This window comes from Ochotona curzoniae, unplaced genomic scaffold (assembly GCF_017591425.1).
Source record: "Ochotona curzoniae isolate NIBS_2020 unplaced genomic scaffold, NIBS_Ocur_1.0 scaffold_4683, whole genome shotgun sequence".
NCBI lineage: Eukaryota > Metazoa > Chordata > Mammalia > Lagomorpha > Ochotonidae > Ochotona > Ochotona curzoniae.
Window position 1 is genome coordinate 28,270,712 of NW_024467121.1, and position 14,852 is coordinate 28,285,563.

The window sequence follows — 14,852 nt, forward strand, 5'->3', positions numbered from 1 at the left end:
ACCCAACCACCTTTTCTCCAAATGGAAACGTTCAGGGCCATTCATCAGCATTTGAAAATAGCAACAACACACCACGGATACGATATAAACAACCATGAAACACAATCTAAAAATAAGATTAAAAATTTATTCTAAAATTTGAATATGTATATATGACATTTCACAAGTTAGTCTATGTCAGTGGCAAAATTTCAAAAACTGAAAATCTAATTACTCCAGCCTGATTTAATCTTACTCTGTTTAATAAGGGAGAATTGTTACATATTAATGGAAACATGTTCAATGTAGTAGACAGTAGCATCACCTGCATTCCAATTCTACACCTGCTACCGGTTGGATATGTGGCTTCAGGAATTACTAACTTCTTAATGCCTCTGCTTCCTCATCATTAAATGGAATATAATAAAACAGCCTATCTCATGAGATTATTTTGAGGATTAAATAAAATAATTCACATGAAAACCCTTAGCTCAGTTTCTGGCTCACTTTAAGTTTTCTGTGGCAGTGATAACTGTATAACTCTCAAATAGATAAGTCCACAGATCTGAAAGAATTCCTTTGGAAATAGACTCAGGAAATGAGGATCACCTACTTCAGGGTGCGTGATATCATTGGAAGTCTCCCAGATCACCAGGTCCCATCACTAGACTTTGCTGGTTTGCAGAGTGAGAGAGCTGGGTTACACTGCTGCTTTTTAAGACTACTCTTTCAAAAAGAGGGATTGAACTGAAGGATATAAGGGGCTCCTCACCTCTTTTCTGTAGCGCACTGAGTTCCAAGGGAGCATCCATTTATAGCCAAGGGTTCTAAAGCTAAAACTAATTTGGAAACCACTGGACTCATATGTAGTCTCTTGGATTTCCAAATGATGAAATATCTAACAAGATAGAATATTAGATTTAACTGAAGGAGAAAAGAAAGGAAAAAACTTTAGGCATGTTTTTAATTACATGCCCTAAGACGCTACCATTCTGGGTTTTGAACATCTAGTGAATATTTTTCTTTCTTTAGGTCAGCTCAACTGGCCCATTCTCAAGTTAAGTGTTTTTCTATCTGGGAAAAGGTTATTTTAAAAATCCTAACACTTCTTGTAACTCTGGCAGTGGAGTCAGTAAGTCCCTATTCATACCATAAATGGGTGAAATCTTGGTCAGGGCAGGGATGCAGGTCAATGGTGACTCGGTGCCACCCATCTGCCTCTGCTCAGTGCCTTAGTATAGTTGAAAGCACAAGATTTCTGCCAGCAAGGCTGACCCTGCAGTGACACACTACAAGCCAGCTTCCTTTAGCAGAAACAAACAAAAACAAATAGCTCTGGGATAATATCCTTAACTCTTAATACTGTCTTTGTTCTGCTTTTATACATATTTGAAGTAAAATGGAAGGCTCACACTTACCACCACCACACTCTTGGATGCATCCAGGACATGGATTACAGGAGCGCTGTATCTTGGAGCTATTTTAACTGCTGTGTGAGTTCTGGAAAGTGGGGTCAGAATGAAAAGCATATCCATCAGTGCTGACAGATCCTGTACAACTCTTGTTCAGAACCATTAGAGATAATGTATTTCTACAGTGCTTTCCAGAGAAAGATTTCAAGGTACTTACTTACAAATATTGAACTTCAAATTTCCTTGTTAAACAAGAATGACTTTTTCTCCCACTCTAAGATGGAGAAGCAAGGTAAAATGATTGATAGGCTGCAAAGTGAAAGACTGTAAAGTGAAAGACTACAAACAAGTCACGGATAGAATGAGAAAGTCCTTGTCCTGAGGTCCTTGATAAGCTGGTACTCACAGCAGCCCACCTGAGCTACGGGGGTACGCGGTTGCAGGAAATCACACTCCACTGCTGCTAAGGCTGAGTTGAGTTCTAGCCTCAAAATGAACTGGGAGATCTGCCAGGACCCCGAGAAGCAGCAACCAGGCGGAAGCGCCAGGACACACTGTCCAACTGGCACCCTTGCATCTGGGGGAGACACCAACACTCTTCAGTCACAGCCTCATCCTGTGCTTGTGAAAGGAAGCTCAAACCCACATTTCCACACAAAGCAACAGAGAGAAGCAAAAGCTACAAAAAAGATTGGCTAAGCCCCAAATATCCATTAACACCCTGGTACCAAGAAGAAAAACCCTTTAATCCTTTATTTAGTTAACTCAAGTGTAAAACAAATTGTTCTTCTGGTCACTGAATGTTTAGAACAATAACTTATGCCACATAACTGTCATTTCATTATAGATTCTAACAACTTAAAGTGAGAAGTAAAAATGTACACAGCCTCTTCTGGGGCCCCAAAGACAGAAGTGTCCAGTGCCTCTAATCCCATTTAGAAGGGTAGCCAACAACAGTTGCCCCAAAGATGAGCTGTACTTTTCTATCTTCTCTCCTCACTCCTTCTTCTCTGAAATGCTGGCACTCTTCCCCAAGTCAGGTGTTTTCATTTTTTTCTTCCCCCACAAAATTTTTACTTAGAATGTTGTCCAGAACATGCCATTATATGAGAAAGAAACTAAGTAGTATGATATTTAATGAAATTCTGTTTTTAAAAAACATTAATTGTTAATAATATAAATGCAAATTAATTTATTAATTTATTTATTGTAAAGAGGCCAATAAAGATTGCAGTAATATTATACAATTTAAGGGGAAACAAAACAAAACAAAACATCACTACCTCCAACCTGCCCCCAACCAACTAACCTTCTACTTAAGTTTGTGAATATTTAGAAAAGACAGAAGGAATATATACTAAAGGGTTAACACTGATTTTACTGGGACAGAAATTGGAAAGGGAGAGATTAAATTATGTTTCTCTGAATTATTTTGCATGGTATAATAAACATGGAATACTTAAGTAATCTTTAAAAACCAAGAGAATACTAAAAGTATAATATATGTGTGTAATTTTTTTTTTAAGATTTATTTTTATTATTTTTCTATTGGAAAGGCGGATATACAGAGAGGAGAGACAGAGAGGAAGATCTTCCGTCCGATGATTCACTCCCCAAGTGAGCGCAACGGGCCAATACTATGCCAATCCGAAGCCAGGAGCCTCTTCCGGGTCTCCCACGCGGGTGCAGGGTCCCAAAGCTTTGGGCCGTCCTTAACTGCTTTCCCGGGCCACAGGCAGGGAGCTGGAAGGGAAGCGGGGCTGCTGGGATTAGAACCGACGCCCATATGGGATCCCGGGCGTGCAAGGCGAGGACCTTTAACCACTTGCGCCACTGCGCTGGGCCCTATGTGTGTGATTTTAATAAGCTTTTCAGAGAAGTTTAAAAATTCACTCCTAAACAGACAGCCAGGTTAAACAGGTAACTCCAAGCACATTTTTACTGATCTTTGATTCCAAATATGTCATTTATACCTTGTGATTCCAAAACCACATATATTACAGATCAGAGAACATTTGGTTTTATATTTTCTAATAGCAACAGGTTTAAGGGGGATAATTCAAGCACATTTCTACAGATGTTTGACTCCCTTTCAACTTCTCCAAGGATCTATCCACTAGGGACAGATGTAACCTCCCTTAACCTCCTGAAACATTCAAACTCCTACCAAAGCTGGCTCTCCTAGAATAGTTTTCTTATCTGGATGCAAAACTCCCTGACCCTAAATGAAGAGGTAATTAGCCAGCTTTTGTAAGTTCTAAGAACTTGCATTAACTAAAGTCTACCCTAAGAGAGAAAAGTGCAAAACAGGTAGGAAGAAATCTACTTGTTATATTTCTTACAAAGACCCTGTACTCCAAATTTAAAAATGTACATCAATTAATAATAATAAATGAGAATATCCAATTAAAAAACACTTAGGGAGGAAGGGCAGGTTTTTGACAAAGCAATTAAGATGCCACTGGAGATGTCCAAATCCCACACAGGAGTACGACACTTTGATTTCTGAATCCACTCCCAATTCCAGTTTGCCACTAACAGGTACCCTGGGAGGCAGCTATGATGGCTCAAGTACTTGGGTCCCTACCATCCAGGTAAGAAACTAAACTGAGTCTTGACTCTCAGCTTTGGACTGGTCTATCCCTTATTATTGGTAGTATCTGGGAAGTGAAACAGTATGGCAGACTGTTGTCTCTTTATCTCCATGTCATCTGAATAAATAAATACTAAAGAAATTTTAGGAACCAATACTGTGACACAGCAAGACGAGCTATCACCTAGACATTTGCATGGGTGCTGGATTGAATCCAAGCTGTTCCACTTCTGATCCAGAACCTGGCTAATGTGCTTGGGAAAGCAGCCTTGAGCCCCTATACTGACCTGGAAAACCCAGATGAAGCTCCTGGATCCCGGCTTCTGGCTGGCCCAGCCCTGGTCATTGTAGCCATTTGGGGAGCGACCAGCCAATAGAAGATCTTTCTCTCTCCCTCCTTCTCTCTCTTTCCCGCCACTGTACTGGCAACTTTGCCTTTCAAGCAAATAAATAAATCTTCTAAAAAAATTCATTAATCCATATATCCATATGACTTGGGTACTTTTCTATATGGCTGTTATACATTTCTGTTGAAGTGCTTATTCAATGTGCCCAGTGTGATAACCTAGTGGCTAAATTTTTGCCTTGCATCCGCTAGGATCATGTATCAGTGCCAGTTCATGTCCAGGCAGCTCCACTTCCCATTCAACTCCCTGCTGTGGCCTGGAAAAGCAGCTGAGGACAACCCAAAGCCTCAGGACGCTGCTTTGACATGGGAGAACCAGAAGAAGCTCCTGGCTCCTGGCTTTGGATTCACTCAGCTCCAGTCATTGCGGCCACTTGGGGAGTGAATCAATGGATACAAGATTTTTCTGTATTCCTTTTCCCTGTATGTCTGCCTTTCCAATAAATAAATAAACAAATAAATAAATCTTAAAGGTACTTATTAAAAGAAAAACTTGCTGAAGCAAGACTCTCTTCCAGCATCATTACTTAGGATAGAGTCAGATTAGGAGATTATATCCTCAAATTCTTGGAGGTTGCATGACATGTGCTTTTCAAAGAATGCTCCAGCAACACAGTGAAGCAAATGGCTCCTGGGAAACACTACCGTTGGCTTTTATTTTCCAAAAACTACAATGGGCACCAAGAGAGAAAACCAGAAAAGTACAGCCCATCAATAAATTGGACAGTTGAAAGAAACTTTAAGAGGTGATGGGACCCAGCTTTCTGCTTTCAGAATGAACACATTCTCAGACAATGAAAACATACATTTTATAATAATTGAAGACACAGTAGATGAATTATCTCATTCTAATTTGATAAATGTGTTATAACTTTAAAAAATTATTGGCAGGCTAATCTTGTCAATGACATAGCTTGAGAGGCCAGTCATGTTGTTTCTGAATGTTTTTTCTGTTTGTTTTTCTGTAATGTCTGCTCTGGTAATAGATACGATATAATGGACTATTTGGTCAAGTTCCAACTTGCACAGGTAGTAAATCCCAAATCTTAAACTTGAGTGTTAAGTGTCCTACTATATAAAAAGATTCATTATGAAGCCAGGCTCACATGTATGCAACTCATAATGTATCTTAATGCATCTGCCTATTAAATTATTTATTCTACTTCACAACTGTGTCTGAAACATCCCATATGTGCACCAATTTGAGTTACACCTTTTCTATGTCCAATCCAACCCTCTGCTAATGGTCTAGGAAAGCAGTAGAAGACAGCCCAAGTACAAGGTGCCAGACACAGTTCCAGGATGCTCGCTTTTGCCAGTCCTGGTCCCAGCATTACACCCATTTGGGCACTGAAGGAGAGGATGTAACATCTTTCTGTTCCTTCTCCTCTCTCTCTAACTTTGCCTTTAAAATAAATAAATAATCTATTGAAGAAAATAATCCCTTAAGAAGAGCGCTGTCATAATGCTACTAGATATGTTCTTTGAGAAAAAACAAACCCACTTTTCTGATGTAAGCAATAGTATTCGAAATATGGAATCTCTCAAGTATAAAGAGATGTTAATAGTCATATTAAATAGTCAAGAAAGAAAGAACGAACGAACAAGCAAATGGATGCTATGGAATCTTCAAGTCAACACTCCAGCTTTCTACTGTTCATCAAGTTGGACAATACATGACATAAAAAGTCTAGTATCTATAATTCATATATATTTTATCAAATATCACCATGATTAGGATATCACCATGATTTTTCCTAAGAAAAATCTGAAAAATCAAATAATGATCACATGATCACAGGCGCACTTTCTTCTCTTTATAGCCTCTACCCCCAAAAATTCCCCAGAAGCAATTCACCAAAATGGTACTTTAGTTCATTCCAGCTTCTGAGTTTTCTATCTTTCAACTGCTGTAAGGTTAGAATTTCTTCAAGGGAACCTGTATCTCTTTAGTCAGACACCTGCTTCACAACAGAGTGGGCCAAAGTTCAAGCAATATCTCTGTACCAAAAAATACACCTTTTCTACTCAGTTCAATTTTTAAAGTGACAAGAGTTTAGAATTCCCAGAAACTGAACAGAAAGTGAAAACAGTAAGAAAATGATAACTGGAAGTCAGAAGAATCCAAAAACCACAAAGGAATCCAGAAAAGCCCAAAAAGCCATACAATGTGAGACGTATGTTCCAAGTTTTTTACAGCTTTGGCACAGATCAAGATGGGAAAGTTCTTATGTTTATATAATAAGGAGTCAATGTGTTCAGTGTAAGGGACAAAAAACAAAGCAGGTTTTCTCCCTGTTTTTTTTTTTTTTAAAGTATTGCTACTTAAGAGATTTTAAATGAACAAAAGGCTCATTAACATGACTTACCTAGAAGTGGTTGCACCACCAATCAGCAAAGGAATCTTTATAGCTAATCTCTCCATTTCCTTGGCAACAAAAATCATTTCATCCAGGGAAGGAGTGATGAGTCCTGATAGTCCAATTATATCTGTTATTTAACAAAGGAAAAAAGATATAAAAGAATGAGAAGGAGGATAAGGAAAAGTATAAGGACATTTTTGTAAAATGCTTTGTAATAAAGGGCACAGGCCTAACATCAATTCTCAATTTCTACTTTCAAGACATCTTCTCTGTCTGGGGATTTCAATTTATTCTTTGCTTTTGGTAGTAAATAGAATTAAGAACTTAAAATTATAAGAATGCATTAATTAGTCTTAGGGAACCATGCAACATTTGACAAGGTTAGTCCATGATTTCCCAGACTTGAATATGTCACAGTTTTCAAAGAATCATAGAAAGGCTTAATAGAAGTGAAAAAAAAAAATCTAATGATTATTCCCTTGCAAAAAACCTGGTCCTGTTACCTGCCTCTAGAGCTTGAAAAAGGTTCCATGATCAGTTATCACACACCTCTCTCACCCCCAATGGACGCTGCCACAACAGCCCCATGCAGGAGCTGATACTCAACTATTTCAGTATCCCACATACCCACATGGGCTGGGATACTGCTTTTCACTGGCAAACTGATTCTTAGGGGAAAATTATATTTAGTGAAATGTCCAAAAGTAGTCATACAATACCTGCTTTGTGGTCAAGAGCAGCTTTCAATATCTTATCACAGGGAGTCATGACTCCTAAATCAATAACTCTGTGGTAAAGAAATGAGATGAGAGAAAAATTAATGAGAGTCCATTAGACACAAACTTGAAATGAGCATTTTTTAAATTTCTGTCATTAAAATTGCTCTAACATAAACTGTAATCACAATGAAATGCTCAATAAATATGAGCCAATACTACCATTAGCTACCATTTAAAAGGCACTCAGTATATCCAGGCATTATACTAAGCTTTTCCAGGACAGCTTTACTGAGATATAATTCACGTTCCTTACAATTCACTCAGATAAGATGCGTAATTCAGTGTTTTCTAGTAGTTTTAAACTGTAGCAAAGATACATTATTTTTCACTATAAACATTTTCAAGTATTAGATTCAATGGCAGTGATTACAGTTAAACACTGTATAATGATCACTATTTACTTCTAAAATGATTTAATCACCCTAAACAGAAGCTGTAAATTTCTGCTTTTCTCCCACTCTCCCAATAACTCAGTTCCCAGTAATCTCTATGTTTGATCTTTATAAATTTACTTAAACTATATATTTCCTCTAAGTGAAATCTCAAAGTATTTGCCCTCCTGTATCTAGTTTATTTCCCTTAGCACAATGTCTTCAATGTTCACATTTTAGTGTACGTCAAAATTCCATCCTTTTTTAAAGATCAATCTTTGCCCATTTATTTGCTGAAACATACTCGGGTTATTTCCACTTCACACAGATTTTTGGGTAGGCCATTCCATTCACCCTTCATAACAATTCTGGGATGAAAATACAGCTATGGCCCCATTTTCTTGAGGAAGAGTACAGAAAAGTCAAGCAACCTGTCCAGTCCCACATTTTATCCACAGTGTGAGAAGATGAATCAGTATATGACACCAAAATCCATTATTTCATCCATTTGGGACATTTGAAAGAATACTGGGGAATTGTTTAATAAGTACCTGTTAAGACATGGAAGTCAATGAGAAGGATAATCAAGAAAATGTTTGCTCCTGTACAGACGAGGCTGATAATGAGGAAATCTGGCTACTTAAGCATGGCAAAGAGGGAGAATGACTCAGGGAACAAGTAAGCAAGAAAGATGAGGAAAACTTGAAGGAAAGGCAGTCTCTCTCTCTCTTTCTCTCTCTTTCTCTCTCTCTCTCTCTCACACACACACACACACACAAGACAGAGGGCAGGCACAGGGGCAGAAAACTCTCTGGAGTATAGCCTGAGAAAATAAAGTAACATCAATAGATCAATGGTGGACTAAACCTCCTGGAACTCAGAGAAGAGGAAATGTCTCCACTGGAAAACAATCTCTATTTTTACTTCCACGTTTTAGGTTTAAGGAGCATTTACAGTCATTTCTACAATGGAACTTGATTATGAGCATTTGTTATTACAAAATAGATCTATTACAAAATAGCTCATGCATTCCCACCTATTTTATGAGTCAACAACTCTTAAACAGGTAAGAACGGTTAAATAAAACCGAAGAGTGCCTGGTAGACACTAGAAGACCCTGATGATGGGTCACTGGACACCAGCACTGCAGGTGACCTGCATCCCCCTTATCAACTTCCGGCCTATCAGATTCTTTGGCTGTAACCACCACATCACATTTTTTAAAAAAGGTTTAAGAGAAAAAAAAAAAGCCAGCAGGTATAGATTCCTCAAAAAAGGCAAGACAATTTCAAAACAATGATAACCAAATTTAGCTTTACTAGGACGAACCCAGGAGCAAACAAATATTAAAAACACTAATGATATATGACCACTACAGGTTTTAACAGGAGTAAAATGTTACCAGGACACCTTTCTTGAAAAAAATGTAAGCACATCAACAACAACACATTTTGTTGTTGTTGTTCAACAGTAGCTGAGTATAAAACTATTGCATATAAAATTTGGCAAAATAGAATACTGCTTTTAAACTGATACAAAAAGGCATGCATTTTTTTTTTCTACACTGCAGACATTTTTCAAATTAAATTAAAAATCATCTGGTGACAAGAAATCATCTTGATTTTCCTGCTCTTGTTTTTAGCAATGCCTCTTTCATGAACATCTTTTTTTTTAAAGATTTATTTATTTTTATTGCAAAGGCAGATATACAGAGAGGAGCAGAGACAGAGAGGAAGATCCCCCATCCAACGGTTCACTCCCCAAGCAGCCACAATGGCTGGAGCTAAGCCAATCCAAAGCCAGGAGCCAGGAGCTCTTCCAGGTCTCCCACTCAAGTGCAGGGTCCCAAGGCTTTGGGCCATCCTTGACTACTTTCCCAGGCCACAAGCAGGGAGCTGGATGGGAAGTGGAGCTGCCAGGATTAGAACTGGTGCCCATATGGAATCCCGGCACATTCAGGTGAGGACTTTAGCCACAATGCTATCATGCTGGGCCCTTTCATGAACATCTTATGTGTGTGCAGGCTGCCTTGTTTAAGAAAGAGAAGAGATTCTGTGGCTGAAACAGAAACTGGAAGAAGACAGTTGTAGGTGATGAGTTCAAGGAAGAGGACCATCAATATCACAGAAGCAGTTTTCGTGTTCAAACTAAAGCTTGAACACCACCACTGTAATTAAACTGGCCACAGGTGGGGCCCAAGCAGCTCCCAGGGGAGCCACAGTTGGAGAGTTCCCAAAGCTGCTGCCAGAGCTCTGGCCTTCCCCGAGAAAGTCACTGGAACAAGAAATCTGACTGAAGTTTTAACAGATTCACTTTGGAATGGAAGAAGCACAGGTGGAAGTGCAGACGTCAGCCAAGCTGCTGCAGAAGCCTCGGCAGGAAGCTGTGTAGGGAGTGAGAAGTGGTCAGATCCAACACTGTGATGGCAGAGCTGTGGATTTGGATTATATGTGGTGTGTGAGAATACATCACAAAAGTCAAAATGACTCATGGTCGTTTCTTTGGGAAATAAAATTGGAATTGTCACTTACTGAAACAAGGAGAGAGGTGTTTGTAAGATGTTGGGGGTCAGCTCAGTTTTAAAAATACTAAGGTTGGAAAGAATCAAGATGGTGGAATAGGATAAGGAAACATTTAAGCAAAGAAATATTAGCCAGTGTAAAGCAGAGAGGGCATATTCCAGGAAATAGGAGATGACAAAACGACAGTAGAGGGGTACCTGGAGACTGACAGACAGTGGAAAACAGCGGACACAACTATGTGGTGTTGCAGTGACTGATACTCCAGCATTCAGTGAGGGGCGATCTGAACTGCACCCTGCACCGGCAGCTGGAACTCCACCAGCAACCAGATGGGAAGGGACTTTCACTGGGAGCTTGGGAGGTGAACCCAGACGGGGAACTGTCCATCCTGCTGGCCTGTTTGATTTGACCAGGAGCAGGGACAGAGCAGCAGGTCCCAGACAGGCAGTGCAGGAACAGGTTGCATTTCACAGCCCAGTCCTCCCCCTAAAGCCAAGTGTACAGGGAGACAAAGGTTATGCACTAAGCTGGGAGTGAACTGATTCTGGCTCAGTGAACTGCAACAGTGTGTCATCCTACAGGATCCACCCAAGATAGGTCCAAGCAGCCCTCAGACCTGATAGCCAGTATATCAAGAAGAACTCTAGTAGTGCCATTTTGTACAGTGTGGCAAAAGCCTTAAGACAATAGGGACAATGTGAGCAGTGCATGTGCTGAGCTGGGAGTGAACTCATTGAGCTCTGCATTGCACTGGTCCCACAGGGAAAACAATACCGACTTTGGGGTCAATATAGGTCCATGTGGCCCCCATACCTAATAGCCAACAGGTTCCAGCAAGATCAGTACCACCAACAACCTAGCTATATAGGACTCATGGTGTCTCCCTAAACCCAGGAACCAGATGTGGGGAAAAAGTTGTACAGACACTGGACTCTGCCACTGTCCATGTTCGTAATGATGGACATATGACTGTTTATGAAGAACTATACTATTGTAATAATACAGAGGAACTCAGTGGGAGAGGAAGGAGACTTGGGGAGGGAGAAAGGGAAATCCCAGGGCCTATGGAAATGTATCATAAAATTGGGCCCGGCAGCGTGGCCTAGTGGCTAAAAGTCTTCACCTTGAACATGCCAGGATCCCATAAGGGTGCCGGTTCTAATCCCAGCAGCTCCACTTCCCATCCAGCTCCCCGCTTGTGGCCTGGGAAAGCAGTCGAGGATGGCCCAAAGCTTTGGGATCCTGCACCCATGTGCGAGAGACCTGGAGGAAGGTCCTGGCTCCTGGCTTCAGATTGGCATAGCACTGGCCATTGCACTTACTTGGGGAGTGACTCGTTGGACAGAAAATCTTCCTCTCTGTTTCTCCTCCTCTCTGTATATCTGACTTTGTAATAAAAATAAATAAATCTTTTTTAAAAATGTATCATAAAATGATAATACCAATAAGTTAAAAAAAAACAAAGATTTTTAAAAGCGTTTCCTTTAATATATAACAAATAAAAAGCTTTTAAATAATCAATTGCTAGTGAGCATGTAAAGGTACACAAGGTGGGATTAAAATGTCCATAACTTACCTACTTATTTTTAAGCTCAGCTGAATAGTACGTTATACAACATTTCCATTCATACCCATGTATTGCATTTTTTTAAAAAAATTCATGCCAGAGAAGGAACTTGAGAACAGCTAAGGGGGCCCAGCATTATGGAGCAGCAGGTGAAGTCCCAACTGCTCCTCTTCCGATCCAGCTCCATGCTAATGCACCTGGGAACACAGCAGAGGATGGCCCAAAGCCTTGGGACCCTGTACCCATGTGGTCCTGTCCTCAGTCTGGCCCAGTTCTGGCTGTTACAGCCATTTGGGGAGTGAACCAAAGTATTGGAAATCTCTTTCTCTCTTTCTCTCTCTTTTCCCTCCCTCTCTCCCTGTTTCTTTCTCTGTGACTCTACCTTTCAAATAAATAAATTTTATTTTAAAAAAAGACAACTGATTAAAATACAAATATGTTTCATTATTCTTTTCATTAGATCCATAATAGATGTGATACATAATTTTTAAATTCATTGATATACCACACTTTTGTTAACAGTGTATACTAAAGTCCAGATGTCTTCTTTCAGTTACATTAAATGAAAAACTAACATAACCAAGCATCTCATAGTATAATTGTTTTTATAATAAGTATAATAGTATAGTAAAAATATTTATAAATATGTATATATTATTTCTTAAATGGAATTTAGAATATTCACATTAGATACTACAGTTCAAGTTGTTTGAAAATTAAAAAAAAATGTCTATCGAAAGGTAAAGTGAAATAATACAAAATCCTCAGCTTTTAGAATCAGAGGACTGAGTCTGGTCTACCCTGTTAGCTGTGTGGTAAGTTCTCTCAGTTCATTTTTTCATCTGTAAGTTGAGAAAAATGCATCCAAAGCCAGCAGGGCAGAAAGAAAATCATGCAAAGAAAGGAAGGATCAAAGACTAGAAAAGTAAAGGAGCCACAAAGCAAAAACAAGAACAAAATCAGGAGAGGAAGGAATAGTTCAGGAACATGAGAGCACTGCACACGTTGCAAATGGTAAAGAGCAGCGAGGCATTAGCAGCTCTGGTAAATTCATCCTATTCAAACCCTCAAAATTGCTAATTCAATTGCAGCATATCACCTTCCCCACAAAACCTGAGCTTTCTGTCTAGACAGACACTATCATTTTTAGTTTCACTTTTCTTCCTGACAGAGAAATATTTTTGCTGTTTCGTGAGATTCACTGCATCAGTGACAGAAAGCTAAGGGAAAGGATTTGAAAGTGGATGATCTAGGAACCCACTCACCAGCTGACTCATACAAGCACCCCAGCATCACGCTGCTGCTCCTAGAATGCGCACCTACCTGCATAAGGCGTCTGTCTACTCACTAACACTGTAAAACAAAACTCATCAGTGCAAGAGACCACATGACGAGATACAAGCCAAAAGGCTGCTTGACTCTGATTAGGAAGTCTGCATGTTCACACTTTTTCTGGGAAGAGAAATTAAAATTTCATCATAAAATCTTTCCCCATTTAGATTTATTAGCAAAGATAAGCAAAACTTCAGTGCACAGGCCAGGTACTGGATGTACTGCAGGAAAGCACTGCGTCTAACAAGCAACCTTCAGAGTTTGACATTCAGTTCCAGTAGCACTCTGGAGCAGTGCCATAATTTTCCCTATCCTCTTAAGATGCCTTTGCTGAGAAGGAAAATATTATTCAATATGCTCTTCCAAGATAATCACTCACTGATCAAAACAAATAACGATAAAGCAGGTGACAACGGTATCTCAAGAATTGCTCCCGGGGTTGCAGCAGTAGCACAATGCGTTAAGCTGCTACCTGCGATGACAACATTCCATACGAGCATTGATGTGCCTGGTAAAGCAGTGGGGGGGAAGGGTGAGAATCAAGCATTCGACCCCAAGATTATCTTCTTTAAAAAAACATACACACACAAAATACCCTAATAGAAATAGTACTTATACATAGAATGAGAAACTGTTGTCTTTCAAATTTATTTTTTATTTTTTTATAAGATTCATTTATGTCATTTCAAAGTCAAAATTACTATGAGGGAAGAAAAGACAGCACAGTTTTTCCATCTGCTGGCCTACCCCACATGCAGCCACTACAACCAGAGCGAGGCCAGTTCAAACCAGGGAGCTAGGAATTTCTTCTGGGTCTCCCATGTGGGTGAAGGGCTCCAAGGAGCTGGGCTTTCCTCTGTTGCTTTCACAGGCCACTAGCAGGAAACTGGAACAGGTAGTGGCCGGCACATGAGCCAGAACCCATAGGGGTGCTGACGCCACAGACGAAGATCAACCTGCTACCCTACCATGCTTGCTCCATTTTTACATTAGCAGTAACTGTACATATTTGTAAGCTACAGTTGACATTTTCACACATATATCCAATATGTACTGGATTGTACTGATCAAATGAAGATAATCAACATTTCCCTTTAGAGATTCTACTTGTTCATAAAATAAATACTAGTGTATTAAGACCTCTAGTCTTTCCCCACCCTGTTCCTTCGATTTAAGTCTAATTTGGTACCTGTTAGCCAAAATCCCTTTAGACCCATCTCCCCACCCACCACCACCAAACGTTGAGTCTTGACTGAGAGAGCGAGAAGGTTAACAGAAGTGCCTGTGAAGACAGTCGGAGTGGAAAGGAGCCTTCCTCATTCCACTCCTCTTTTCCAGATTTCCTGAACAGCTCCAACCTACATTTAACTGGCCTTTAAGGCAGAGGTGGATAAAAAGGTCAGAGCAGGAAAGGGGCTTAGAGAGTAACTGTCATTTGACAACAGAGAAGAGAACTCAAAGGGGCACAGCTACAGCTATAGCTAAAGTCCATTCTCTTCTAGAAAAGAGAGCTGATTTGTTGTAATAA

The 14,852-nt window shown here is 39.8% G+C and overlaps 1 protein-coding gene across 2 annotated transcripts in view; it reads right to left on the bottom strand.

Annotated features, from left to right (window-relative positions):
* MTR (5-methyltetrahydrofolate-homocysteine methyltransferase) overlaps positions 1-14,852 on the bottom strand; it is an 89,984-nt gene that overhangs the window by 17,122 nt on the left and 58,010 nt on the right. For both annotated transcript variants that reach the window (XM_040967869.1, XM_040967870.1), the window contains 3 exons: positions 7,473-7,540; positions 6,760-6,880; positions 1,398-1,479 (listed from right to left, as the gene is read on the bottom strand). In XM_040967869.1, coding sequence (XP_040823803.1) covers positions 1,398-1,479; positions 6,760-6,880; positions 7,473-7,540 — 271 coding nt within the window. The remainder of the gene's footprint in view (positions 1-1,397; positions 1,480-6,759; positions 6,881-7,472; positions 7,541-14,852) is intronic.